At 43.6% G+C, this 27,457-nt stretch overlaps 1 protein-coding gene and 1 non-coding gene across 3 annotated transcripts in view; one reads left to right on the top strand and one right to left on the bottom strand.

Moving 5' to 3' along the window:
• LOC135911492 (serine-threonine kinase receptor-associated protein-like) overlaps positions 1-27,457 on the top strand; it is a 100,619-nt gene that overhangs the window by 63,106 nt on the left and 10,056 nt on the right. Inside the window, exons 1-5 of one of the 2 annotated variants that reach the window (XM_065443810.2) lie at positions 15,436-15,594; positions 18,152-18,291; positions 19,765-19,915; positions 23,229-23,328; positions 26,974-27,111. In XM_065443810.2, coding sequence (XP_065299882.1) covers positions 15,477-15,594; positions 18,152-18,291; positions 19,765-19,915; positions 23,229-23,328; positions 26,974-27,111 — 647 coding nt within the window. In that variant the 5' untranslated portion in view covers positions 15,436-15,476. Of the gene's footprint in view, positions 1-15,435; positions 15,595-18,151; positions 18,292-19,764; positions 19,916-23,228; positions 23,329-26,973; positions 27,112-27,457 lie in introns of those variants that run through there. The other variant, XM_065443811.2, reaches the window with a different exon arrangement.
• TRNAF-GAA (transfer RNA phenylalanine (anticodon GAA)) lies at positions 14,931-15,003 on the bottom strand. Its single transcript has one exon. It is a non-coding gene; the product is annotated as a tRNA-Phe (tRNA).

The raw sequence follows: 27,457 nt of genomic DNA, 5'->3' as shown, positions 1-27,457 counted from the left end.
ATTGTAAGGCAGAGGTGTAAGTACGGAGTACGAAACATACCGGGGCATGTTTGGCGCTTCAACACGTCACGCGGAATTATGACCAAACATAAAAGAGGCTAATGACTCCTTGCTTTAAAGCAGGAGGCCGTCGAAACCGCCCACCCGCCTCCACGGCTCTTTCTTTCAAAGGTTCGCCGCTGGAAGTTCAAAAGAGGACGTCGATCAACAACCTTTGCAAAGTGCTTGCCCTATCCATATGCGTCGATAGAAAAAAAGAAGTATACATATATCGAGTTGGACGTTTCGTGTGGGCCGGGCTCACAGCTGCGGATTTGAAATTTTACGCTGAAAGGGGCAAGCCTAATGCCACGCTCTGCTCGACACGCTTCAGCGCATTTACACCAGGCGTCGTCTGCTTCGACGTTAAGCCTTTACTTTGACGGGGAGGCGTCGTGTAGTCGCCCGGAAAAGGGCGCTCGGGAAACGTCCGCGTCCGTCTGCTGCTCTTTTTTGAGACGGCGCCCTCCCGTAAAAAGACGACAAGGTGTCGGACCGCAAAAGGAAAACTTTCGACGATTTCAATGCACCGCACCCTTCTCTTACCTCCACCCCCCCCCCCTCCCACAGACACACATGCCCTCAAGTAAACAGCATAAAGATAGATAAATAACGGCAGGCTATAACAAAGAAATCCAACGCGTCTTTACGGTTACGTCCGTCAATCGATATTCTGTGGAAGGGTTCCCAAAGGAAAGCACTTCAAGTTACAGGAAGATACGCCTCAGAAATCTAATTTTCAGTTCAATATGTTTAAGTTAAGTTCAAAATGGATGTTTTAAGTTTATCGACGCCTTTTTTATATAGTTACTTCCCCCTTCCCCCTCGACAAGTGGAAAAAGTGTGGTCTCTTGGGCAAGTCTGGAGCTTCGTAACAAGACTAGCATAGTTTTATAAAGCAGCCTACACTGTTGCAATACACATAGAGCACAGACTGCAAGAAAGCTAAAAAAAGTTTGTTTCGTTTTATTGTTTATTCTTAAAAAAATAATTGTCGTACATTGTCGAGTGGTTTCCCAAAATGCACATAACCAAGAAAGTTGAAAGTTATAATAAAATCTAGATACTTTTGTTTTTTATTTATTTATCGCAGTGCCCTCAGCGTCAATAGCGCATTACATAGAAGGAAGGCGGGGAGGGGAGAAGGGTTGCGCGAATTGCACAATATGTAATAATGGGAAATGTGCAGGCGGCACATGGATATCAAAACCAAGCATCAATACTGGATTTGTTTACAAAAATACTTCAGGCCATATACATCAAGTACGAAGCATCAAATATGGGATTCCAAAAACGAAAGTATGTATCATAATGTTAAATAACAGGCATCAAATACAGATTCGAAAAATATACAACCTGTATCACATTAGTAAACATCAAATATTGAATTTAAGAAATAAAACATCATATCACATCAATTAACAAGCGTCAAATACTGGATTTGAAAGAAACTTGCAGCGGAGGGTAAAAGGAAGCGTTGGAATTAGCGTGGGCAACATTGTCCGTTAAGCGATTGTGAAATTGCGTGATGAAAAACGAATTTCTAAATTTGTCAGTTCTGTACTTGAATTCATTATAACGTTGTTAGTATGATCTACTCGTGCAGCAACATAATACTGTAGATGTATGTACTTGTCTCTTTCCATGGTCTGTTCTTAAAAATAAAAGGAACACTGTGAGGCATCTTTAGCCTTGTTCTTTTTTCTTTTCTACGCTTTTCGAGCGTTCCCCTTCCAAGGCTTTCTTTCGCAAAAGTCGCGCTAAAATTACTTCTGCGATTGCTAAATACAAACCTTATCACTAAATTTTGCATTCTTCTTTTTCTATATAGTTATTTATACCTTTTCTTTAACGCGGAGACCATACTGTACAAGCGTATACTCCAGCATAGACTCCTGAACGCTAGATTGACATAAAAGCTGCTTACTTACTGTGAAGAAATGTTTCGCATTTCGCCGCCAGAAACCAAGTACTGATTATTCGCACTCATCTGCGAATAATCGCACAGAAGAGGACAAGCCGTTGCAGATATTTTTAATAAAAATCAAAAATAACAAAGGACCTAACACGGACGCCACTTTTTTCGGGTTACGCGGGCTTTGTTTTGTGCTTGGGAACAAAAAAAAAACTTTACTTGGCACGTATTGAGCGACAAAAAGCTGGATCGATATATTTTCAGGATGGTCTACAATTTTCTCATCGACGCTTTTGCTCTGACTATAGCATTTTAATGAAGTGGAATAGATAATAAGAATTATTTATACAATTAGGCGAAATAAAAAGAAAATATTGTCTCACTTGCTCCAAGCGACGGTCAACAAACAACTTTACCTTGGTTCTGGCCAGCTACGTCGTACTTGGGTATTTTTTTTTAAATTTTGGCACAAGTTACGTTGGACACATGGTACATCGCGACAATCTTGTCTGAATATAGCTATATTCAGATACATGTCACACGCGGACTTCCAGGCGGCGCCACCAGATGGAGCAGCGTGTCCAGAGGGAAGAGCGAGAGAGCAGCTGCCTGCATACACGTCTCATAAATGACGCGTCTAGACAGTTGGTGATACGGTATGCGTGTGACTACGGTGCTTCACGCTGATCGAGTTCAAGCATTGCACAAGTATAGCAAGCTTCGCACAATGCAAACCTCGCTTACATTACGGAAGTGACAGTTCCACGGTTCGGCGTTTTAGTTTCGGTTTGCTCTGTGAAATTGACTGGAATTTATTATTTCGCGGAAATCAACCGTTGCGTCAGCTTTCTTCAGGTCTTGAAGTGTCGCATTACAGGAGCGATCGTCAGGCTGTTTCGATAGGAAGGTAATTAGTCCGATTGGTTGCTCGTCTAATCACAACCCCGAATCACTTTATTATCCGTGAGTACCACCTGAGTAAAACCGACCCGGAATTGTTTTACTGTCTAATCTTGCCCATTATTGCGGAATTTCCACCGCATTTTTATTCACGCTAGCACTGACAAAGACGCTATTATATTAAAGTATAGATGTACGCATGGAAGGTGCATCACGATCATCAAAGTTAAATTGCCCTCGTTCGTGTTTCCGCCGGTTCCTCTTGGGGAGATCGCAAGTAGCGAACAGACAACACATACATGCGCGCACACAGTTAAGAAGCACAGTGACAATGACTGATTAACGCTCATCAGCTGTCCAGGAGAGACGCCAATGCGGGAGGGTTGTGGGTTATTGAAAACTACCTGGGCAACCCCTCCTCGAGTGAGGTTAGGTCGTGACCAGACAGAATGAAACACAGTCTTTGTTGTTGTTTTTCTTCGTCTTTTATTACTCAAGTGAGGCGATGCGACATCATTGCCACGCAGGCAGCTATGTACTTCATGTTAATTAGTCTTGATCATCCACTCCTTGACGCATAAATCACTCGAGGCTATCAGATCGGGTGAATATGTATTAACAAAAACGAGAGCATGTTCCAGATCGGCCTGAATTGTTCACGCGTCATTCGAAAGATCTGTCGTATGCTCTTAACGGAATGCGCAAGCAAGTCCTTGACTTGTGGCGTGTTTCGCGATCAAGCCTTGAGGTGTCGCCAACTTTTAAACGATGACAGTGCACTGCCGGCAGTGGTAAACGAAGCGGCATCTAAGCCTTTATATTGTAAGCTTTCTTTCTAACGCTTGAATCAATGCGTACAGCAGAAAAACGTTGCTCTTTTCATCTTTAAAGTTTTCGGAAGCAGATTTGGCTTAACGCTGAAATGCTTTCCATCATGACACACTTGAATGGGCAACGGCCAGAGAGACAGTATGTATAGGCAATCTGGACGGTCTGGACCAGAAGACGAACTGTCGCGACAGAATTCACGGTTGTGCAAGTCACGTGGTTATGCACAAATTGAGCTGCGGTTGGCTGAATACTGTGAACGAAGTGGTGTCTTCTGCTACATCTTCTGCTATCTACTTCTGCTTCTACTATCTTCTGCTACAAAAGTGTAGGAACTGGAGCCCCATACCAGACTTCGACGACTCTATATTGTGGTTGGACGTATCTCTTCATTCAGCGGCGGACAGATTGTGTCTGCGATGTGCTTGTGTGTTCGCCGACGTGTGTGGTGGGACTGTACGTAGTATCTTTTTTTTTGTGCTTATAAACAGTTATGCATGTTAAGCATCGATATATCTGCTGAAACGCCGTTCACGTGACTTTTATTTCATGTAAAGATCGATGCTGTATATATAATAAAGCCACTTTCTTGCAGCGAGCTTGTGTGATTAGTGTTCTGATTTCGCTTGGCCTTTGCGGCATGCGCCAACCTCCAAAGGTAAATGCACAAGCTACTTCTGAATTCCAAATAAGAAAAATATATCAAATGTAAAATTTAAGAGACACCTGACCAAAGCAAGCAGGAAGCCGCAATAACAGAAGCAATCGATGGTGGCGTCGATCGAGTTTATGCGGAACGCTTCACAAGCGTCACTGCGCTTTCGTCACACATTTAACTTTCTAAGTGTTTACAAATTATTAACACGTCACGTATCGTTTTTCATTTTAGATTATAGGTGACTAATAATCAAGACATCATCTGGTATTCGTATGCGAGGATTTTTTTTCTGTTATCAGTGGAACTGCCGCTAATACAGACACCGCTAGCATCACCTTCAAAAACCAGCCCCACTAACTTTGTGGAAACATCGCAAGGTAGTGTTAATTACAAACACGCAACTCGCTATAGCCTGCTAAAATATATTCATGCATAGGACCCTCCAGTTGTCACAAGTTTTGCTCCCAATTAGAACGTTTCTCTATATTTCAAAAAATACCTATAAACGTACAAGGAAGCTTCATGTTATCTTGGTGCATTAGACGTGCTTTGTTTTTATTTATATATTAGAACACATCAAGAGCATGTAGTTGTATACCGATCTATACGGCACACAATATTTGATTTCTTCCCTGGCAAACTTCTGCACCGTAAGCGCGCCACCGGTGGTTCTATAAGGCCGCGAACGCTGCTGCCACAGCCGAGGATAGAACTTGCCTTAATCGTTTCCACGTGCTCCTCCAACAGTCGAGACGTGTGAACGTCGCCGTTGCTCCGCCGTAGAATGATCGAGCCTTGCGATTTGGGGCATACGCGTTACCCAGCGATGCGTGCCAAACGACTATATGTGGCCACAATCCTTGTCGTCCTGACCCATGGGTGGGGCAGACGCCCCAGAGATCGGACAAGGCCGCCAGGCGGCCCCGCCTCCATCGCGCACGCGCAGAGAAACAAAGCACACACACAAACACAACAAGCATGCACATGCATGTACATACATACGTACACACATGTACATACATACATACATACGTACATAAATACATACGTACGTACGTACGTACAGACAGACAGACAGACAGACAGACAGACAGACAGACAGACAGACAGACAGACAGACAGACAGACAGACAGACAGACAGACAGACAGACAGACAGACAGACAGACAGACAGACAGACAGACAGACGCACGCACATAACCCTTAAGGCCTGTCGTTCATAAGCCTGGCAGAAGTCGACAACAGGGCCAAACATCCTATTAAGCGAGTGTCGGGCTCTCATCCATCGGCGCCTGTAATTTCATTTCGTAGCTCTTGTATAATGACACCCGGAAGTGGCCTTCTTTCCAGACAGACGACGTCGATTAAGACTTACTGCGTCGCCCGGAGACATCCCTGGTTCTCTAAACATATTTTGCTTGCTATGTCATAGAACAAAAAAAATACATTCGACATAAAAAAGTTGCGTTAGCTACGAAGTTTCCGTTATATATATATATATATATATATATATATATATATGTATGTATATATATATACACATATGTATATATCACGGCCGCTCCGTTGTTTCTACACAAGAACACTGAGAAGCCATATGTTAAATTTAAAAAAAACTCTATAGCGGATGATTTGGCATATCTGCACAGTCAGTTTCAGTGTTAGTAACTTTTTTACAGCTCATCTGTCAAAGCAACTAGTCACGCTAAAAAACCTTGTATGTCACTTTTCAAGGCTTTCCAGAAAAAGAACCTAAATCCTTCACAAATTTTACATTTTAGCAAAATGTTTGCAATGTTGTGGGCAATAGGCAGGCAAAATTTTAATGGTCCAAGTGTGTTAGGGGTTAAATGAAAATTTCCAAATGCTCCTTTCCGGCCTGTTCAGATGCCCTATACGAAACGCTTAAAAAGTTTACCCGCTTTCCTAAGGAGACTAGGAATGCCAGAGGTTTCACATTTATAGCAAATTGAGAGACGGACGGACGGGGGGGAGGGGGGGGGGGCACCTTATGGGTGACGTGTACCACAAGTTTGAAGTGTCTATGTTAATTGCCTTTTTTTAAATATAATTATTAAATACTCGTCTTCTGCCAATTTTTATACGTTCTGCGCGGCGGGTAGTTGGTTTTCGTCGATATCATTGGTGAACTATGTGAGGTACTGCTTTTATAGTTTGTTTGAAAAAGGAAGAATGCCGTGCATGACAAACGATAAACGTTTCATGTGTGTAGCTTATTTACAGCCTTTGCATGAAGTTAGTGATTCGGGTGTTCCCGAATGTCATACTGCTCTAATTCGCAGCATTCCCGAAAGTCCTCAAAACAAATGCAACGTCATCAACTTCAAGTTCGATGAAAATATTGAGCACGTTAAGTGTAACACGTGAGCAAACTTTCGCGTTCTTGGTTTGAGTAGAAGAGTTGCAAATAATTGCTGAACCCTCGTAGTTTTCTGATTTTCGTGTGTTATATACAAGGCTCGTGGATGGATGGATGGAAAACTTTATTTGGTCCTGCAAGTAGTGATAATTAACCACTAAGCGGGCCGCTCCCACGTCGGGACCGGAAGGCCAAGCCTCAAGGCCACGTCGTGAGCCTGCTGGACAGCGCAAAATTGTTCATCCAGGTCCGGGCTGCGAAGTGCAGCCTCCCACCTGGACGCATCCTTGATCGCCGACCGAGTCTTCAATTCTTTCGCAATACCAGAGCATGTGTTCGAGTGTGGTTAAAGCACCACAATCTTGGCAATAAGGCTCTGTATACGCCTCCGGATAAAACATGTTCAGTCTCCGTGGGCAAGGATAAGTACCAGTCTGTAGTAAGCGTAATGTAAGTACCTGAGCCCTGTTTAGTTTAGGATGCGGCAAACCGTAAACCCTGCTCGTGGTTGGCTCCTCCAATGTGTCCGGGGAACTGGACAAGACACCATGCTTATATTTCGTGAAAATAAGGGGAAGGTGATGGCTAATGACGAAGTTCCAGATACGTGGAATAGATGCGGCATTTGCCATGAATTACCGTGTCCAAATGCTCCGGAGCACTATGAGTGTGTTTTAGAAGCGTCATATTTCTTCCGCTGCAATGACAAAACTACACATGCCACCGAAATCAGTCAGCAAAAATCACATGATTATGTAGATGACAGTTCACAAATTAAAGCTTTTTGTGAACACATTTCAACCACATGTAATCGTATGCATGCAATATCACGTTATGCAATGATCCAACATCTGTACCGCAATCTTTGCAAATAACATTTGTTTTTTCATTCTATGCATATTCTTTTCGTGAGTGTGTTTGTTTTTGTTTTATTCAGTAAGGTATGCCTGTCGTTTGAAGTTTACCTTCCCTTATTTTGGAAAGACTAGCGTGCCAACCTTTGGCCGGCGTCGAAAAACGACGATTCGCTTGCATGCAGGAAGTTCCACAATGTCTAGTTTTTTGAACGCGCTGCTCCTTCAGGCTTTTCTACTTACTACTGCTACATTCCTGCTTTTCCAAATGACTAACATTGCGATAAGAGTAACTAATCGCTAAAAAATTGTTTCCATAATTATTTAATGTTAGTGCTTAATCAAATGTCTGTTGCACCATCCTCCAGACTGACCTGGCTGAGCTGCCTTTGGAGAGTGCACGGCTAGCTGTTTTTTTTTTTTGGGGGGGGGGGGGCGCAGTTCGGGAATTTTTTTTTGGTAGGAGTTATGCGGAACTTCTGTAGTCTTTTTGTTTTTTTGTAGGGAGAACTTCCCATTGTCTCTCCCAATCTTACCTCTCCCATTTGTTTGTTATAATTTTGCACAGAATGTCGATGGGTTTTTTTTTTCTTCTGCCTGTGGGCTTGTGCTGTTCGATGCCGAAGTACTTCATGAGCGTGCTTAGAGAATATACTACAAGATTACGTTCTTGAAAATTGTTGTCTTGATTTATGCTTGAGGTTCTTCAAATGATTAGTACACGCGAGCTTCTTTTCTGGGTTTGGCAGACCTAGTCCCCTCTCCAGGTGAATGAAGTAATTATTTACTGACAGAGGGCGGTTGGTTTTCCCATAGATAGGTATTTACCATCGTTGTCGTACGATTTACCACTTACCGGCGAATTATAGCTAATCTTGCTAAGTAAGTGTAAATATGCTTTTATTTTGATTATTGTGATGGCTCGGTGTTGCTACGTCTCTGAGTGTTTTATCCATTCTTTTCTTGATTGTTTGGCGCATTTACAGTGACACTTTACCTGGCACCAAAAGAACATCTAGTAGTTTCGCCTTTTGGGCTATTTGGGTTTCTGTCGCAAAAATTAAAGCATTGTTTTTACTTGATTTAGTTGCGCGCCAGACATTGAGGGGTATTCGTTAAACAATTCAGCAAAATGACTACAGCTTGATTTATTTCTAACGGTTTGGTAACACATACAGCTGCAAAGTTACGTTAGTGTTTGAGCGAAAGAGCGAGAGAATTTGTTCACCTCCAGGCTCGCGGGATGAACGTCGGTCGACTTGGGGGATGAACGGACAGTGACAGTGTGACAGGAGACAGGTGACAGGAGGAGAGTGTTCGGTGCTGATATTGTGGCGAAGGCTGCACTTCGAATGCTGAACACGCTCGGTGTAGGAATGTGGAAAGGGAGAAATCACCCCTAGCTACCTCTCACGCTTTCATCAGGCACTCCGTTTTCGATATTTGATTCGATATTCGGAGATCATTTTTTTTCTCTAACACTCGTATTCGATTCGGGAATTTCGATCTTCGAACACCCCATGAATAACCGTTTACCGTAAAATTTCCCTCTTTGTTCACTTTGGTGGCTGATACACACACACACACACACACACACACGCCCCCCCCCCACACACACACACACACACACACATATATATATATATATATATATAATAAACGAGAACAAAGGGCGTTAACCGAGGGGCCCGATATTTATTAATAATAGCATAAGAAGCCAACAAACAAAGACACCAAGGACAACACAAGGGAAATTACTTGTACTTAATAAGTTATTTTAAAGAAATTATATATTTATGGAAGTGAAAGTGAATGAAACAACAACTTGCCGCAGGTGGGCAACGATCCCACGTTTTCGCATTACGCGTGCGGTGCCCTACCAATTGAGCTACCGCGGCGCCGTTCTCCCATCCACTTTCTGAGGTATTTATGCACGTGTTAATACTACGAACTTCCCAATGGGCATTCGAACTCCTCTGGACGTCTACTGGACTACCACTTCTGGATATCTTGGTCATCCATAGGACGTCCGCAGATCGCCTAAGGGCGTACGGCGGACATCCACAGGACTAGCAGGCGCATACTAATTGGCAGTCCGAGGGGTGTCCCGTGGATGTCTAGAACGGATATACGGATGTTCCTCGGACGCAAGAATTTGTTTAGGTTTTCATTGCTAAACGTCCGTCAGACATCCGTACGACGAACTGTGGACCATTAAGGGATGTCTGCAGGATGTTCATTTTTATTTAAATGGGCTGAATAGCACAGTTAGCGTAAACATTGGCTTTGTGTAGAATCTGTGCTGCAAAGATGATGCAGTATACTGACATGCACCAATGAAAATACAGCTTGCACCCATGGAACAAAGATTCCAAAGCAAGCTAAGTTTACATAAAATGGACAATCAATTTCACAGTAATTTTTATTCATTTCAATTACAAAAACTCGATTTAATACATGGAGAGCCGGTATAGTGATGCAAGTGTTACAAGTACTCAAACACAGAACTGGTCACGAGACAATTGATATACTGCAAACCTGTAACATACAGAGAAAGAATATGTGACAGTCCTGCATTATAATAAAAGCCAACAACTTATTAGCACAAACTAAGACAAAGTCTGCAGGTGACAGCTTTTACAGCAGTACATTAAAATTTTCAGCCCCCAAGGGCTACAAGAGTGAGATGTGATCACATAATATAAGAGTGTTTACTAAGCACCACTATCGGTAGTATATGTATATCTTTAGAAACATCAAGGTGGGCAGGGCCAGGTGTAGCACTCAGGGTACTTCAAAAGCATGGTACACTTCTTTCACTATAGTACGATTATTCTTGACCTTGACATCAGGGAGCATGAGAAAAAAGCTCAGAATGCCACATGGTATACGAGACAGCAACAGAGCGCAGGCATTCACTGTTTCATTAGCGTGAATGAGTCTTGAGGTGAGGCTCCTATCCCCGAAAAAAAAATTGGCGATCAGTACGCTATCGCGTTTCACTACATTCAGTAATGAGTATACAATGAACATAAAGGTACTAGCAATCCTCACACCTAAAATAACACACAGCTGAGACATAAATTATCTGGACTTCGCCTTTTTTTTTTCATATTCTAGCAATACCTTGGAAACGGCAAATGATCCCTCCTTGGTTTACACATGCATATGGACAAAACTATGCAAACAGTAGCTGAAATGTGACAAACTTGCAATGCACTACAAATAAAATACTGTTTCTTCTCGAAAAAGTAAGTCACAGTAAAACAAAATGCAAATAAGAACTGAAATAGTGATTCTCGCTATGTACTAGATAAAAACTCTGGGCTGACAGCAAGAAAACAAATACAACGCTACACATAAAAGTAAAACGACTAGAAGAGAGCAGACTTTTTGCCGCCAGCAAAGACCAGCATAAATGATAAATACTTCACAGTGAAATAACTATCAAGGAAATTATTGTTTGTAACAAATAAACATAAATCTGGAAGTGACACAGAATGGTTAAATGTGAAATATGTGTAGCATTGACTTGCTACATGCTAGTAGCCCTGCCACCTCTTCCTGAGGAAAAGAAGTAAATAGCAATGAACGGAACGGTTGATATATACTGAAACTGGAGTCCTCATGCAGTACTGCTCAATATAGTGCAGCCTTTCCGACTCACGGCCACATCGTAACACAAAAGAGGCATAATAAAATGTAATCAAACTGTTTCGTAGCCTCACCTTGCAACACACTAGAACTTAGCCATCACTTGAATTGAGATAGTAGTAAGCTTACACTTTAGCATGGTTCCTACAATACCACGTAACATAACAATGGACAACAGGAAGTACACACAAGTGGTACTGTGCATTTATGCATGTTGTGCTGTATGCAAAAGTGTCAACATTTACCAGCTAGTTCAGCTTTCTTTAGTGGTAACACAAACTGCAACGGAAGTAGCCGCATAAGACTGACAAAAATACTGCAATGGAATCGATTACAAAATAATAGAAATATAGTGAGAGGACTACAAGAAAGGAGACATTTCAACAGCAAATCTATTAAGATCGATACACACAAAAAAGGCCGTTCAGAAGCATGCAGCCATGACTTGCGAGAAAGAAAGACTGCAGTGGACTGGCTGCCCTTCACTCATTGAAGTACTCAGTGAAGACAAAATGCCCACTGATGCCTTGATGCCTTCTATTTCACACCCTTTTGTCACTCAGAATCTGAAAAGTGACATAAATATCAGCATTGTAAATCAGTCATTCAATGGAGAAGAAAACTGTGAAAACAATGAATTTAAGCACAAAATTGTGCACAAATAATGTTACAATATCAAATGATCAACTGCAGTCTATGAAGGCACTACTCCAGCCAATACACCAGAAAAGGAATTTTAAAGTCACAAGTATTCTAGCCCGCAGCAGTGGTTCAGTGGTATTGGGGCTCGGCTGCTCGGTCGAAGAACACTCCTGCCCGGTGCACGCAGAATGGAGAAGTTGAAGGGATTTTTTCGTCTCCCGTGCCGCTTTCTCTTCAGCAAATCTCTTGCGAGCTTTCTGCATACTTTACGCGCACTACACCGTATTAATAGTGAGTAGCAGCTCCCAGCAACATATGCGACCGCAAGCAATCGCGTACAGCAGCATCTCCTTGCATATATGCGACTAAAAGAAAGGCGCTCACGCGAACTACTGCGCATATGTGGCCTGTAGACCACACCGACAACACATAGTACAGTATAAAGTCCAGGCACGCTTCATCTTACCTTTACTGCGGGGCCAACCCGGCCAGGAGCTCAGGAGAAAGAAACAACAGTCTTGACCACCTTGCGCAGCCGTAGTGACAACTGAAAATGGCGCCTCCGCACTAACAATAAACGCGCGAAACGCTCGCCTTCGCGCCTTTTTCGCAGGCCAAGTTTCATCCTAGAGGCCAGCACTCGCATGGTGCTCGCTTCTCTCCCGGCGGAATGATTTCACCTCCCACAGGTGTACGTTTTCGCTGCTTCCCGTCAAGGTCGCGCCCGCGCTTAGCTCGCGCTGCGCGCGAAACGTCTCTTGTTTCCGACGGCGCCTCTTCGAATGACTGGAAATTATTGTGTTGTTAACTGTCACAACATCAATGCAAACACGAAAGGGTTAATGCCACCAGTGAAATTCTGCCGATGCACACTTCCAAAAATATTGCCGGAAAGAGCCCGCACGATAAAAAGAAATAGCCTCCCGCAAAAAAAAAAAAAAAGCAGGGTATGCGAAGCTTCAGAAAAGATTGCGCTGGTAGTATTGGGTATGCTTGCTGCGCGTTTTCTGCATCTTTAGAGAAGATCGAAATATTTATGAAGCTTCCAAATGTGTGGCTGCTGTTAATTATTATTATTTGAAAAGCGTCGTGAATGGACGTCAACTATACAATGGCGCAGTTGATCTCTGGTCACATCGATGCCTGGCGAGCGTGATGGCTCACAAAGGATATGCGTGATAACGCGTGAGCACTGTAAGCACAGAAATCATTCTGTGGCTCTGCAAGTAATAATAATGAGGCGGTCACATGTGCATGCACGTACCTTTTACGATCACGCTGTTCGTTATAATTAGAACCAGTCCACTAACCTGCCTCCGTGGGTACCTGTATGCTCTCCACCAGAAGAAGGAAATCCCATGGGCGGGTAGAATTAGATCGAATGTGGTTTATTTTATGCCGCATGTTTGAAGACTCGTTGATATTTCGCCGACAAACGTTGATGCCTCTATTGAACAAAGTTAGCTGTGGCTATAGCTTGAATGAACTCGAGGTCGGTTCTACGTTGGTATTTGCAAGCGCAGAAATGCTCAGCAAGGGAGCAGTTCGTCACTCAAATCCGAACAAAGTCATGCTCAGGATATTGGCGAAATGTCCAGCACGAATGACCTAAGGATGTCCGCAGGAGGATAAGAAGTGGATGTTAAAGTTAGTCCGATAATGATATCCACTGGATGTCCCCAGGACGACTGCTGTAGGACTTGGACGTCGGGATCTTATCCGGACGTCCGAGGGAGTTTCAATGCCCATTGGGTTTTCATTCACTTTCATTTCCTTTAATTTATCATTTCTGTAATTCAATCAGTAAGTACAAGTAATTTCCCCTGTGTCGTCCTTGGTGTCTTTGTTTGTTGGCTTCTTATGCTATTATATATATATTAGGGGTGTGCGAATATTCGAAATTTCGAATACGAATCGAATATTTTCCTTATTCGAAGCGTATTCGATTCGAGAAATGCATATTCGTAAATTCCCGAATATTCGAGGATGGCCGAATAATGGTCGAAACGGCGAATATATTCGGACAGACTGTGAATAATTTAGCCATTAACGAATTATACGCTTGCTCCACATTCTCCTAAGAACATGTTTATTCACTGAGAGCTTCACATGATCCGCTCATTATCTGTATGCTCTGCATCAAGATGGCAAGTTGGGCCAGTTGGTTGGGATTCACAGTAAGGTTCGTTACAGCGCAACACAAAACAAGGACAAAAGAAAGTACAAAAAGACGACACAGCCTTACAGCACTGTGATCTTAAGTGCTGTAACGAACCTTACTATGAATGTGTACGCTCTGTTCCAGTCTATCTGCATCAGGCCCGTGAGACATGATCAGTTTCGACTTTTTTTTACCAAGCTTTATTCCAGGGCTCTTTTATAAGAATATATGATGTACTTTCGGGCTTTGTAAGTATGCGCAATAAAATATGCACCTAGAAAATGTTACCTGGACCAATGTTGTCACAGTGCATAGAGAGCCTTTACTTTCTGAACATGTTGAGCAGTCAATTTTCCTTCGCGATAACCTGCAACAAGCGCTTACCTGACAGAGCATTACCTTACATTACCTGAGTGCATTACCTAGAATGAGGGCCTCTTTAACCTGAAGCAGCCTCGTAAAAATGCAATATTATTTTTAAAAGGGTAATAAAGCTATTGTTACCTCGTTTCGCAATTTTTTAATAGGACACATATATTCGATATTCGATTCGATATTCGAAGACAGTTTTTCGCCTTATTCGTATTCGATTCGTATTCGAAAATTTCAATATTCGCACACCCCTAATATATATATATACCCCTCCACACACATGCACCCTCGAGAAATAGTTGGTGCGTCACTGGCTGCCGTGGCCTGCTGAGCACAAAGTCACCCGTTAATTCACGCGTATGGCGGCGGCTGTATTTCATGGGGCCAAAATGCATCCGCATCCCTCCACTTGGGTGTGTCTCATAATTTAGGGCGCAGTTTTGCAACGGTAATGGACACAATCCAATTCGAGTTCATATCATTTACAAAATGGAAAAAAAAAAATGCAGAAGCAAAAGAATTTTTTATGCCGAAACCCGGGATCGAACCAGGGACCTTTAGATCTTCAGTCTAACGCTCTCCCAACTGAGCTATTTCGGCAGCTGTTCATGTTGAAAATTAAACACGTTGTACGGCATGAACAAAAGATAATTTTATATTAGGCATAGAAAAGAGATAGTTTTTTTTTTTGTGAGTGCCTAGGTTTTGCAATGCACAATGCTGAAATTTGCTCTCAGTTATTCCACTGAAGCGAAAACGGCCCTGAATGCTTCGACCCCCCTTAGGTCAGCGGCGTTCACAGAGCCATGAGACGTCATCGTAGCGCAGTGCAAGCGTTTAACGAGCAAAAATAAATGTTTATTGATATCATCGCCATTCTCGCAAGCCAAAATACAGCGGCATGCAACGTGAATCATGCGGAATGGAACACAACTTCTACGCGATACCGTCGCTGCCGACACGCCGACATCTGTGTCGGTGTCTCCATCTAGTGGACGGTGGTGATGTTTTGCCGTGTAGCGGAAGTCAGCTGCTCGCACGATGTGCATTCAGCTTCCGGCGGCATTCGAAAAATGGCCGGCTTGAGGCAAACGCCGCTCACTTGTTCGGGTCATACCCGGCCCGTGGTGGACCTGTGTTTCTCAAAGTTATCCTCGACGGGCGCCTACTACCTAATCTCGGCATGCAAAGGTGAGCGCGCCTGGTGTACCGCGAAGTGTATCCATATAGCGAGTGGCAGCTCGGAGCGACGTGTCAACATGCGAGGCGTATCGCGATTCTTTCATTCGGCGTTCCATGTGCTCGCCTCGAAACGTTGCTTTCACGGTTGAGCCTTTGCTGTCTAAGACTGTTTGAATGGATTTGTATTTTTCTTCTAATGAGGAGGTCGCACTGCGACCCTGGCGATGTCGGGGTCATACGTGGGTGTCCACTGTCTCGTGGTCGTAGCTGCGTAGGTCCGGTGCGTCTATTTGCCACCCTACTACCGGCATGCCGGCTCCGAGGAGGGATTACGGTTGCTGTTAACGTTCCTACTCTGTGCCTGAACAAAAGAATTTCGTACACTCCAGCAAACAAACCGGAGCCGAGGCTGTCGCCCGTGCTTGCAATGGTTAAAAATTGGTCGCTGCTGTAGTTTAACGGGTGACAGTCATGACAGATCGTAGGGTGCGCAAGAAGTTCGCTGTGGAAATTTCACTGTACGTTGCCTTGGTGCTTGTAATCTTCATAGCCGTATCGGCCCACGTTTGCTGCGTCTTTGTCATTTTCTGTTACGAAACGTGTTTATGGACGTAGTACAGTATTCGGATGGCGTTCTTGTCCTGTAGGTCTCAGCATCGTCATCTGAGAATCTCCTTAGTTATTGAGCATTGCCAGCAAGTTCGCCGCCGTTAAACTGCTTTGAATGTAATACCCCCCTGGTGGCTGGTATCTTTGATGGTGGCATATTGAGTTTCTCTTTTCCAGGCTAAGTAATTGTTTCATTTTCCTGCCGGAGAATTTACAAGCCGCAGACAGGGAAATGCTTGTCATCCTGGGTGCATCCATCACTTTGCCAGTGCACATCTGTTCGCATCATAATGCTAACCGCCTGTGACTGTCTTTCGAGTAAGATTCAAGGCTGGTCTCGGAACTTCATTTATGCAAGAGCGTGAGTGGGCACTGTGCTCGAATAATTTCAATCGATATATTGCGTCTGGAGGCTAACAACTTGCGCAGCCCTCCTAGACCAAGCTGAACAGGCCTTCTCCCTAGTTATCTGGTTATCCTTGCCTTTCACAAGTTTTCAGGCAACATATTGTTTCGTGTCTTGTGAGAGGACCGTATGCAACCTTTAAGATGACTTGTTCTTGGTCAAGCTTGGTTGGTATTTGGTGAAGCCATTGTAACAGAAATGAAACAAGAACAAAGAACACTAGACTAATAGCGCATGTGGTGTCCAGCCTTCTGTTCTTTGCGTTTTGTTTTATTTGTGCTGCAATGGCTTCCTCAAATGTGCAACTTTGTTGCTCGGTTGACTGCTGGCACTAGTAGAAGTACAGCTGGGAATTGTCAGCAGCAATGAACATTAGTGGTTTTACCTGTGTTCAGACTAACTTGTATATTTTGTGCTCTGCTGGCATCGCACTATGCAATGATTGTTGCATTGACCCACCACTGACCAAAGGTGGGCAAACAACCTTGCAAGGCTTGACCTCACATCATTCTCAAATCAGATTTAACGAACTCATTCAATCTCATTCCATGACGAAGTACTCTTGGGATACCTCACCTTGGCGTCATCTCAAGCTCATTATTTAGGTAGAGTACTCAATGTTGGATGTACCTAGCTGTTTGTATTTTCAGTCCATAAACCCATGTAAACCTGTTCAAGTGCCTCTGATGCAAGAGGCTCAAAGCCCTAATATAGTAAAATAAAGTACTGGTTCACGAACATTTTTTCTTGGTAAAACTGCAAAATTTTCTCTGTTAAAGCATCTTGTGGCTTATGTAAACTAGACCTGAATGTCTTTGTAACAATGTAAGAGTTTACATCAAAAGAAAATCTACTAAACACTGTTGAGCTACTGTGTGCACAAAGGACATAAGCAGGGTTAACAAACAAGCGCTTTGCCTACATCCTTCGTCTTTTGTGCTCTTTGCAGTTCGATAGCGAGACCTTACCAACTGGCCCAACTTTCAGTTTTATTAAGCACAGCTGACTCAGTTTGCTCAGGAGGAGCTGTAATACGTCGAAGCAGCCATGAAAACCTTCGGCCACAACACTGGATGTCGTGACAGTTTCTAACTTTACCTCAGCCTCACCACACATTGTGAGCTTCAGGTCAGAACCTCATGAGGTCACCCACCTTAGCAAACACTGATCTCGTGGATTTAGTTGCACTTGAAATAAGGGAAAGCTCAATGTTACTATGCTAGCTGCTGACAAATTGAATACTTTGGTGCGTTTAGTCACATGCTTAAATGCAGTAGTGTGAGCTTTTAGTGCAGATATGGAACCATTAATCATTCTAAAAGTCATAAGATGGGCAGGTGAGCAGGCTAGTTGGTCAACTATTATCTTCTGCCCTTTTAAAGCAAAACAGAAAAAATGAGAAACGACAAGACAAGGCACCACTCTCAACTTTTTGTTGCGCCTTAAAGGATTCTGAGGATAAAAGTACTTTAATTTGCAAGTATATCAGGGTCACTTACAATGCTGTGCTGACAGCTTTACTTATTCTATATGTTTGTTTCTGCTGCTCAGATGGGAAGCCCATGCTCAGGCAGGGAGACACTGGAGACTGGATTGGGACGTTCGTCGGACACAAAGGCGCCGTCTGGGGCGTTGCTCTCAACAGGGACGCCTCCAGGGCTGCCACCGGTGCAGCTGACTTTACTGCCAAGGTAGGTGTCATTGCCCTCCGGGTTCTGCAGGCTGATTATGAGCAAGCTTTAGGTCAGGAAAGTAAGGGGACACTGACTCATCAATATTTCTGCAGGTTATGTGCTCCCTCGCACTCAAGTGCTCGCACCTCCTCATGCCAGTTCTTGCTTGCCTTCATAATCGCTTCCATTTGAAGTTTCTGGCACATAACTCCACACTCGCCAACAGTAAAACTCGGGTTCATATTCATGTCCATTGACACACCCTTGGTCACTCATTCAGTTCTCTGTCTCACACCTGTGAAATGTGTGTGGGGCAAGTATGAGTCTATGTACTCGTCAGTATACTTGGCTGTGTCCGGGAGGCGCATTTAGATAATTTTGTTTTAAATTCTCTACATTGAAAAACCAGAGAGACAGTTTCCTCTGAAGTTATTATACCGTACGTTCTCGTTACATCGGGACCGGAAATATGTTTCATTATATGTGGTGCTTTGTTAAAGGTGCAGAGGTCCAGAAGAGGTGCAAGGTGTTAAAGGTGCATTAAAGGTGCTCTAAAGGAAGCATAGTAGGGCAAGGCAGGCATTCAAACAGTGTGATAGCTCGTAAAAGTTAAACAGAAAGTTAAACACATCAGTTCTCAGCACCAGTGGTGAGATCCCACTGGCATCCTTGAACAGCTGCCTTGCCTGTTTGCTAATTATTACGCAGTAGTTAATCTGAAGGAGCTGTTGCCATGTGGCGAAGTGGCCTTAGCAGCAGTTTATGCCTCTGTGGGTTAATACGAAAAAAGCAAAGGACCACCATGTGTGCTGCACTGCATGGTCCCGTGCAGATATTTTCTGTATCACACTGTGAAAAGTGTGGCGTGGCACCACTCGGAATACAGTAGGTTTCAGTTAATTTGATTCTGGTTAATTAGAATTTTTTCGGTAATTTTGTTCTGGATCAAAGGTTCCAGCCAGCACCTACACATTTCAGTGGGCACAAAATTTTATTTCGAACCTGAAATTGAATTTTGCCAGATAATATGTACTTGACCAGTCAGCATGCATGTACAGTCAACCACAAAAGTTTATGGGACGCATGATCTGCCAAGAAGCTCAATTCTCGCGAAGCATGATCACACAGCCTCGTATTAAATGATCCAGCATGTAGTAGCCTTCGTAACCTGCACAGTGATTCATTAAATACGAATTGTCATACCTTAACATTGCAGAAATTCACATTTGAAGGGGAAACCGCATCCCGTAAACTTTTGCTGTTGACTGTACCTATGGGGACCCAGTGGCGACTGCTTTAGTGACCCCTCTTGCATGTTTTCCCTCGAAACAGTGAACGATGTGTGAGGCACAGTCCTGTTGGACTTGGATTTTATATAGAACCTAGGCTTTTCCTGGCAGATGTTTCACGCTGCTCTAAGAAAGATAAGACTTTTTGTTGGATAAGTTGGCAGTTTCATGGTAGCTCTGGTTCACCGATTTTGCTCCGCAGCTGTGGAACGCAGTGGCCGGGGAGGAGCTCCACACCTTTTCTCATCCCCACATAGTGCGTTCCGTGGACTTCGACCCCGACGGCAACAAGCTGCTGACGGGAAGCAACGACAAGTCACTCCGGATCTTTGACGTCAACAAGGTGGACGCTGGTAAGCCTCTGAGAACACTGAAGGGGCTGCAACAATCCGTAACAGTGATGCAAAATGTGTCTGGTAGTAAAGGGACACTAAAGAGGAAAAATTGAGCAGAAACCATCGATGACAGTTGTCAGTGTAAGCTGTTAGCCTGAACAAGCGAACAAACCAACTAACTAGTGAGGGACAGTTCCTCCCTCCTGCTTCCATTGCAACTCAGTGGTGTGAGAGCACATGCCCTTTCCCTCAGTACCTTGGTATTGCAAGTTTGACATCTGATCATCGACCGCCACCGACCATGAAAATGGACAAAAGAAGAAAATATAGCTGTCGCTTTTTAGTAAGTTGAGCTGTTAGTTAATTGCCCTTCTACAATGCAGTCTCTAATCAATAATTCGTACTTAGGTGGCTAAAACGTCTGAAATATCAGATTTGCCAGAAAATAAGTGACATTATCCAGAAATTGACACAAAAGCTTGTCACTACATTGCTTACCTATGTAGGTATGCTTGCGTTTGACCTGGTCAGATAGCCAAGATGTGGTCAACAACGTATGCATTGAATTTCCATCTGGCAACCTAAAAAGAGGTCAACTGCGTTCAAGTAGTGGAATGTTTGTGTGTTTTTTTGTGACAGTCATTGCCCAGCACTTCATCGCCATCCTTGTTGGCGCAGACATCGAGAGTGGATTTGGCTCCACTTGGAGCTGCTTGACGATTATCCGTGACAATAATTCTTTGTAAAAGATTAATACGTGGATTTGAGGAGAGACCTGAGTGCGGGATCGAATCCCGGCCACGGCGGCCGCATTTCAATGGGGGCTAAATGCGAAATCACCCGTGTACATAGATTTAGGTGCACGTAAAAGAACCCCAGGTGGTCGAAATTTCCGGAGTCCCCCACTACGGCGTGCCTCATAATCAGAAAGTGGTTTTGGCACGTAAAACCCCATAATTTAATTCTTTGTATCAATCAAAGCAATCAATTGGTTATCTACAGCTAAGTTCTGCCCCAAAACACAACAAACTCTTATCCGTCCGATTTAATAGTATGCCTCAATCATCTGGAATCCTTTGAAAAATGAGATAAAGGTGTTGGAATCAGTACAAGAAGGAGTTAGATTTATCTGCCGCGATCATAAGAAATTTCTCACCTTCTTCAAATCTTCCAGACTTGTATCTAACCATACTTCGGGAACGTCGTCACATCGAATGTTTGAAATTTTTGCACAATTTTGTAAATTCACCACAGTGCACTTCACCTGACTATATTACTTTTTTTCTGCACCCTTCAGGAACTGGACAGTACCATTATCTCAATATTATACCATATACTTCTCATACAAACATATTTATATAAAGTTTATTTCCCCATACCATTCAGTGGTAGAATGCCTTGCCTAGAAATGTTTGTGAATTGCCTTTAAATGAATTTCTAGCAGCCATCGAACACTTGTACTAGTATGCACAATTTATTGTTTTATTATTTTGTAACCAACTTCTGCTTTAGTGTAGATTGGGTTGCAGTGCATACAAAATGAAACAATAAGATTGCCTGAAACAGCATAAGCATTTAACAGTAAATCAACAAATGCTGGGCACCAGGAATTTACACAACAAATCAGAAGCTTTGTGAATGCAGCCTTTACAACATAATAAGTTGGCTTAGCTTGTCTAAAAATTTGGGTGCCCTTGGTGACTACAGGATTCACTAGCCTTTGCTAGCTTAAGTTTCGTAAAAGGCACTGGCAACGTGGCCGACGGCCATGCCAGTGATCACGTAGAAAGAAAATCTGGTGATATGTCAAAACAATATAGTTCTGCTGAACTCGGGGGGCCAAATTGACACTCGGTCAGTCACACAGGCAGAGTCCTTATTATTATAGGAATCCAGAATTTTGTTCGTTCCTATAGTTAAGTCTGCGGGGCCAGTAACAGTGTTGCGAAGCTGTCCAAGTTATCTATCAGTGACTTCAAAGCAGAGATAGACACAATGCTAGATTACATAATGGTAACAGGTAAGTAGCTCATCAGTGAAAACGGTAAGTTTTGTGCTGTGTATACTGGAAAAACATTTGTCACATTTGTTCGTGAGAACATTGTGAACCGCTCCATACAGTTTATTTTCCATGCTACTGAAGTATTGCAGGGTCCCTTGAAGTTTCCTAGCTTTGTTTTACCTGCTTTGTCTTGACTTCTTATTATGAATGGGAGGCTGTTGCTCAGTCCGTCTCTGGTTACCAATTCGATTTTGCTTGCGACTAAGCTAACCATATTTTGCATCTTAGTTAGCAGAATTTATTGTATTGCACAGCAGGTTCACCTTGCGCTTCAAGTGCTGTGTGATGTAGACTTGCCTGAGGTACACTGGAGAACAAAAGGAATTAGCTCAGTCGATCAGTGACATGAGCAGTGAAATTTTGATGCGTATAGTTACTGTGTAGGAACCGGCTGATAGTGGGGGTGCGGAGCTCTGCCCATGTGGCAGATATACAGCAGCTTTCAAGCGATTGTGAATCTTTATCCCAATCTTTCCATTTTGTGTATGTATGCTGGCCAGGAGTTATTCTTTTCAAGCAGCAACTTTGTAAAGAACTGCTCTTGAGAGCGAGGAGTAGGAATAGCCTTGTACTCATGCTTTCAGTTTTTCATCAGCACAGCATCCCACATTTTCAGCACCTCAATCGCTGGTCACTACTGCTATGTTTTCATTGCTTCAGTACAATGCATTCTGTTTCATGCATAGCAAGCAACGCTATGGATTGTTAGAGCAACTTTTCACACTACCTTGCATTCGTGACCAAAATATTGTGTGCTGTGCTCCTAATCCTTAATATCTTGAATACTTGTAGGCATACAGCGACCGCAGTACTAGTGTAGCTTTTGCAGCATTGCTTGTTAACTACAAAGTAGAATATAATAAATATAGCCTATTTTTGTTAATTTGGCCTCTCTGGGGCTGCAGTATTGTTCCACTTGAGACTGGGTTTTGTATGCCTCTTTTTGTCCCTCTGAGGGGCAAAGTGGAAGTAGCTGAGGTCAGATGTCGATGATGTAACAGGATGCGAAAGAAAGTGAAGTGAGACCAGGACAGGAATGGAGCATCTTTTGCAGAGGCAAATGGGCTACGAGCAGATCAGGCTCCGTAGAAAATAGAGAACAGAAAGTAGGGCCCACTAATGGAGAAAAGTAACGTAGAAGAGGTTTGAAATACATCAACACTTGTCCTATCAAAGCTTCCTATCACACGGTAAAAGGTATGAATCAACTAGCCCAGCAACAAGCGTTGACAGATGTTGAGTTGACCAGTGAACGGTCTCCCATCCCAGAACCCACTGTGCTGAAAGGACATACATCTGCCATCAAGAAAGTGCTGTTCCTCCAAGACGAAAAGCGCTTTGTTTCTGCATCGGATGACAAGACAGTCAGGTAACTGCTGTTTTGACTAAACTAAGAACAGTCATAGGCCTTTGATGAGACATCATTGGAACTGTGATGTTTGTGAAGTTTCCAGCATGCATTTTTACTTGGATGGGTAACTTTCTTCAAAGCAACCACCCCACAAACTGAATGGTAGGAAGAGCCCTATAATGTTGCTAGCAGTTCCGTAACAGACATGATGCTTATTGCACTTGTCTTCAGTTAATAAAAGCAAGAAGTTATGACAAAGTTAATTTTTGCTGGCAGTGGCAGAAAGCATAATGCGTGATACACTGTTTCCAGTATGCTCCTCGCGAAATTTCGCTAGTTGTTCTTTTTGTTGTTGTCCATATGCGCACCAAGTTTGGTGCACGTATGGCAGTCGCACAATTAAAACAGGTCACTGCTGAAGGCATGACTACTAAGTAGGGATCCTGAGGCTAACACCATGTATAATATATTTGTCAGTAAAGTACGTCAGTCCTTATTTATTTATACAAAATACCCCTAAATGCCCTCACAGCTGAGGGTATTACATAGGGGGGCTTTGTGGGAAAACGAGACAAGGAGCACTAGTGCATATCATTGCAAGTTTGACATTGACTCACTTCTGATTTTATAATGCACTAAAGTGAACTGCAGTCAATGTCTGACTGTTCATACAGCTTAGGGGCCACAAGAACATCCGAAAAAGTGGGCAGTCTGAAAAAGTGAATGCACGCCTTTTACAACTCCCACCAAGGGCTCAAATTGCCGCTGGCGCATCTGAAATAGCTTTAAAGGCCTGCCACTACGCATATTAGGCGTATTGGTGCTCGTAACGTGACAGGAGAAGGCAGGTGCAAGCGTCAATAAGGACCACATACACCTTTCCACTCTTAGTGTGTTTCACAGCAATCCATCACTTATGCTTCACTGGTTAACATTACTGTAATGCGGCGAAGCTGACTTTTGTGAACTGCCATTACGCAATCCTTGACCCTTGCCGTGTTTTCCGCACTTTGAAGCTGTTGGCGAGAATGACAAATGCGTAATCGACGACATTGCTGACAGCAGTGGATTCTTTCAGTGAAAAACATGGTGCCGAATAGCAGGAACCTTGGTAGGAAACGTTGAAGCAACTTTTCCTGCGTTGCCACGGTGGTGGCTATGGCTGCCAGAGGATCTGCATGTGGGAGCACTGGTTCAAGGCTGCAAGATAATAAAAATGGCAGCGGCGGTGCCTTCCATTAGTGCTGTTTCGGACCTGTGGTCACGGCAAAAAGTCCGGAATATTGAACGGTCAAAGGCTTCAGTGCCCAAAATTTCAGACGTTCTTATACATGGGTCCTATGGGGTACATGACGATGAAGGGAATGTGTACGAATCATCGGGCATACCTAAAAAATTGGTCATTGATTGTATTACACACTTAATCAGTAAAATTTAGTTACAGATCTTGGTATAATTACCATTTCTAACTTGCACTGCAGCTGTTGAGGAAAATGACCAGTTTAGAACCTCATCATAGTTTAAGGACAGTCACTGAAACATCCAGTCTTCATCAATCTGTGTTTTTACTTGAACAGCTTTAATAGAGGATATTGCACTCACTCCTGCTTTCTTTTCTGTTTCTTTTTGGCCAAGTCTCGAAGCCAGATCACATTTTCTTATCTGCATTATTCAGTGCAAGGTTTGACACGTTTGCTTATTTAGCACAGAAAAAAATTAACCACCATCTTGTGCACATCTCTACACCGCAGAAGTGTGCTGCTACACATTTTTACCACATTTAGTAGATGGTGCACATTTAGTAGGAAATTAAATGTCCAGCCAAACCATGACGCAGCATTTTGTGTTAACAATGCAGGTGAAAAAAATTCTTTTTCTCCAAAATTTGAGTGAGAACAAAGCTATACAGTCGCCGACCGTTTATTCGGACCTCACGAGGACTGCGAAAATGTCCGAATAAACAGGTGTCCGAAAAAGCAGATTAAGAAATAAAAATTAAATCCTTTATTTCCACGCACTTATTCGGGCTCGGCAGTAGGCTTGGAAGAAATCGTGAGTGCGCCGTTGCACGCTGTTCCGTTTACGCGCAGTCAGATAAGCCTGAATCTCGGAGAGGGTCGTACGGTCACTATTAGCGGCTGAAAGCACAGTCACTGCTTGTACACGCTCTGCATGCGACGGCAGCACAGCACATGGTGCGTCATGTTCCGACTCAGAGTCATCGTCCGCGGTGCAGCAGAAACCTGACGAATGATCTTGCCATCGTCGAGTTCTGCGCATGTCAATACAGCAGTGTCAGCACCTATGAAACTGTCAAATGAGACGGTGTCCGGAATCGCAACGCAACCACTGCGCAGGTCTCGGCAGAACATTTTCCGCGTCAGTAGGGAGCACATCGGAAGGCGACAAATGCTAGGCCTCCCGGCACCCGCTTGCCGGCATTCCCCAGCGCAGTCTGCGCGGGCACTGTCGGCGCCATTAGACACTTGACGCGATGTTTCCATACGCCGCGTTGGATCACCGAAACCTCGACACAGCACACAAAGCAAACACCACCGTGCCGACACCAGTCGCACAAACGAAAAACGCGGCCTGCTCGCAGCGTCTTGCGCGAAGATACAAATCAACTGCTGGATTGTCTTGACATGGCTGACTAAGCTGAAACCGGAACTGCTGCAGAGCCACTCCATCTAACCAGGCAGAAACGATGATGATGAGCGGGGATTTCCAGTAGCGCCACTTCGTGGGGCAGCAAGGAAGCTCAGTTCAAAACAAAAATGGCGTTCAGCAAGTCGAGCCATGCACCGGTCAGAGTCGGTGCATGGTGCTTTCGACCGAGTTGGCTCAAGGAGTGTCCGAAAAATCAGACGAGAGGTTGCAAGGTGTCCGAACTTTCGGCAGTTGTTATACATTATGGTCTATGGGGAGAATGGCGGTGCCGCGAAGCTGACCGAATAATAGGGCATGTCCGAATTTTTGGAGTCCGGAAAATCGGTCGGCGACTGTAGTACTATATTTACACGATTGTAAGTCAACCTGTATTTTGAAATTTGAAAATCTGAAGTTGGAGGTTCAACTTACAATCAAAATCAAAACATGGCACCGCAGGAAAAGCGAGACCAACGGGATAACAGGGGAGCTACAATATTGTTACAAATTTGTTTGCTCTACAGCCCCACCCGTAGCTTTGCGCTATTCCACATGTTTGTTCGCTTTTCGGAAGCGTTTTTCAACATTTTTTATAGTTTTACAGTGCACACAGCACTCATGTGAGGGTGTCAATAGCTCTTGGAAGTGCCGCTGTTTTATTTGTGGCGGCACCCTCAGAACAGCTTGTGGGAAATATCAGTAGTTCATGAAAGAGCAGACATTGCTCGCACGTTACTCTTTCCCTGTAGCTCTTTAGTTTCGTGCATTCGATTTGACTGCCAGCCACGTGCTACTTCCGTGCTTCCTCAGTCATCATGAGTGCTCCGAGTCCACTAAACATTCGGCGCTCGTTCACAGCAGCGTTGAAGAGGGCTGCCATCCTTTACACTGAAGAAACAAATAACTGCACAGTGGGCCGCAATTTTGATGTTTCTTAATGGATGGTGCGAGAGTGGCGACAGCAGTGAAGCAAAATTTTCACCTGTTTGACTATGGCAAACATTTGACCTTCAGGTTCTGGGATTACGTGAGCGGGTCCGAGGTGGGCAAGCTGGATCTGTCCAGTGCCCCAAGCGACCTAGAGTTGACCCCGGACGGCAGCATGCTCTTGGTCACCCACGGCCACATGGTCAGCACGTGGAGCACCGAAACGTGAGTGTTCATTTATGCCTTTGTTTTATTTGTTTGAAAATACCTCACAGACTCTGTTCAAGGCATTGAGTGAGAGAGGCATCACTAAGACAAGATCGGCAAAAAACATTAAGAAATCAAAATTTGTATTAAGGAAGTGCAAGACTAACAAAAGAAAATACGAGTCACATTATACCAGTACAACTAGCAAACAAGGAGTGGAAGTTAATACAGATACCGAAATAAAGCTTCAAAATAAAGAATTGCGAAATGATTTTGTGATTTTGATACCTGTCAATTTCACATTGAAGGAAGGAAACATTTCCAAGCATTCACTGAGTGGTTGCAAATTTCATGAGCATGTGTT

This window comes from Dermacentor albipictus, chromosome 10 (assembly GCF_038994185.2).
Source record: "Dermacentor albipictus isolate Rhodes 1998 colony chromosome 10, USDA_Dalb.pri_finalv2, whole genome shotgun sequence".
NCBI classification, from domain to species: domain Eukaryota; kingdom Metazoa; phylum Arthropoda; class Arachnida; order Ixodida; family Ixodidae; genus Dermacentor; species Dermacentor albipictus.
Note: the sequence above shows the minus strand (reverse complement) of the source record. Positions and strands in the feature narration are given on the sequence as shown.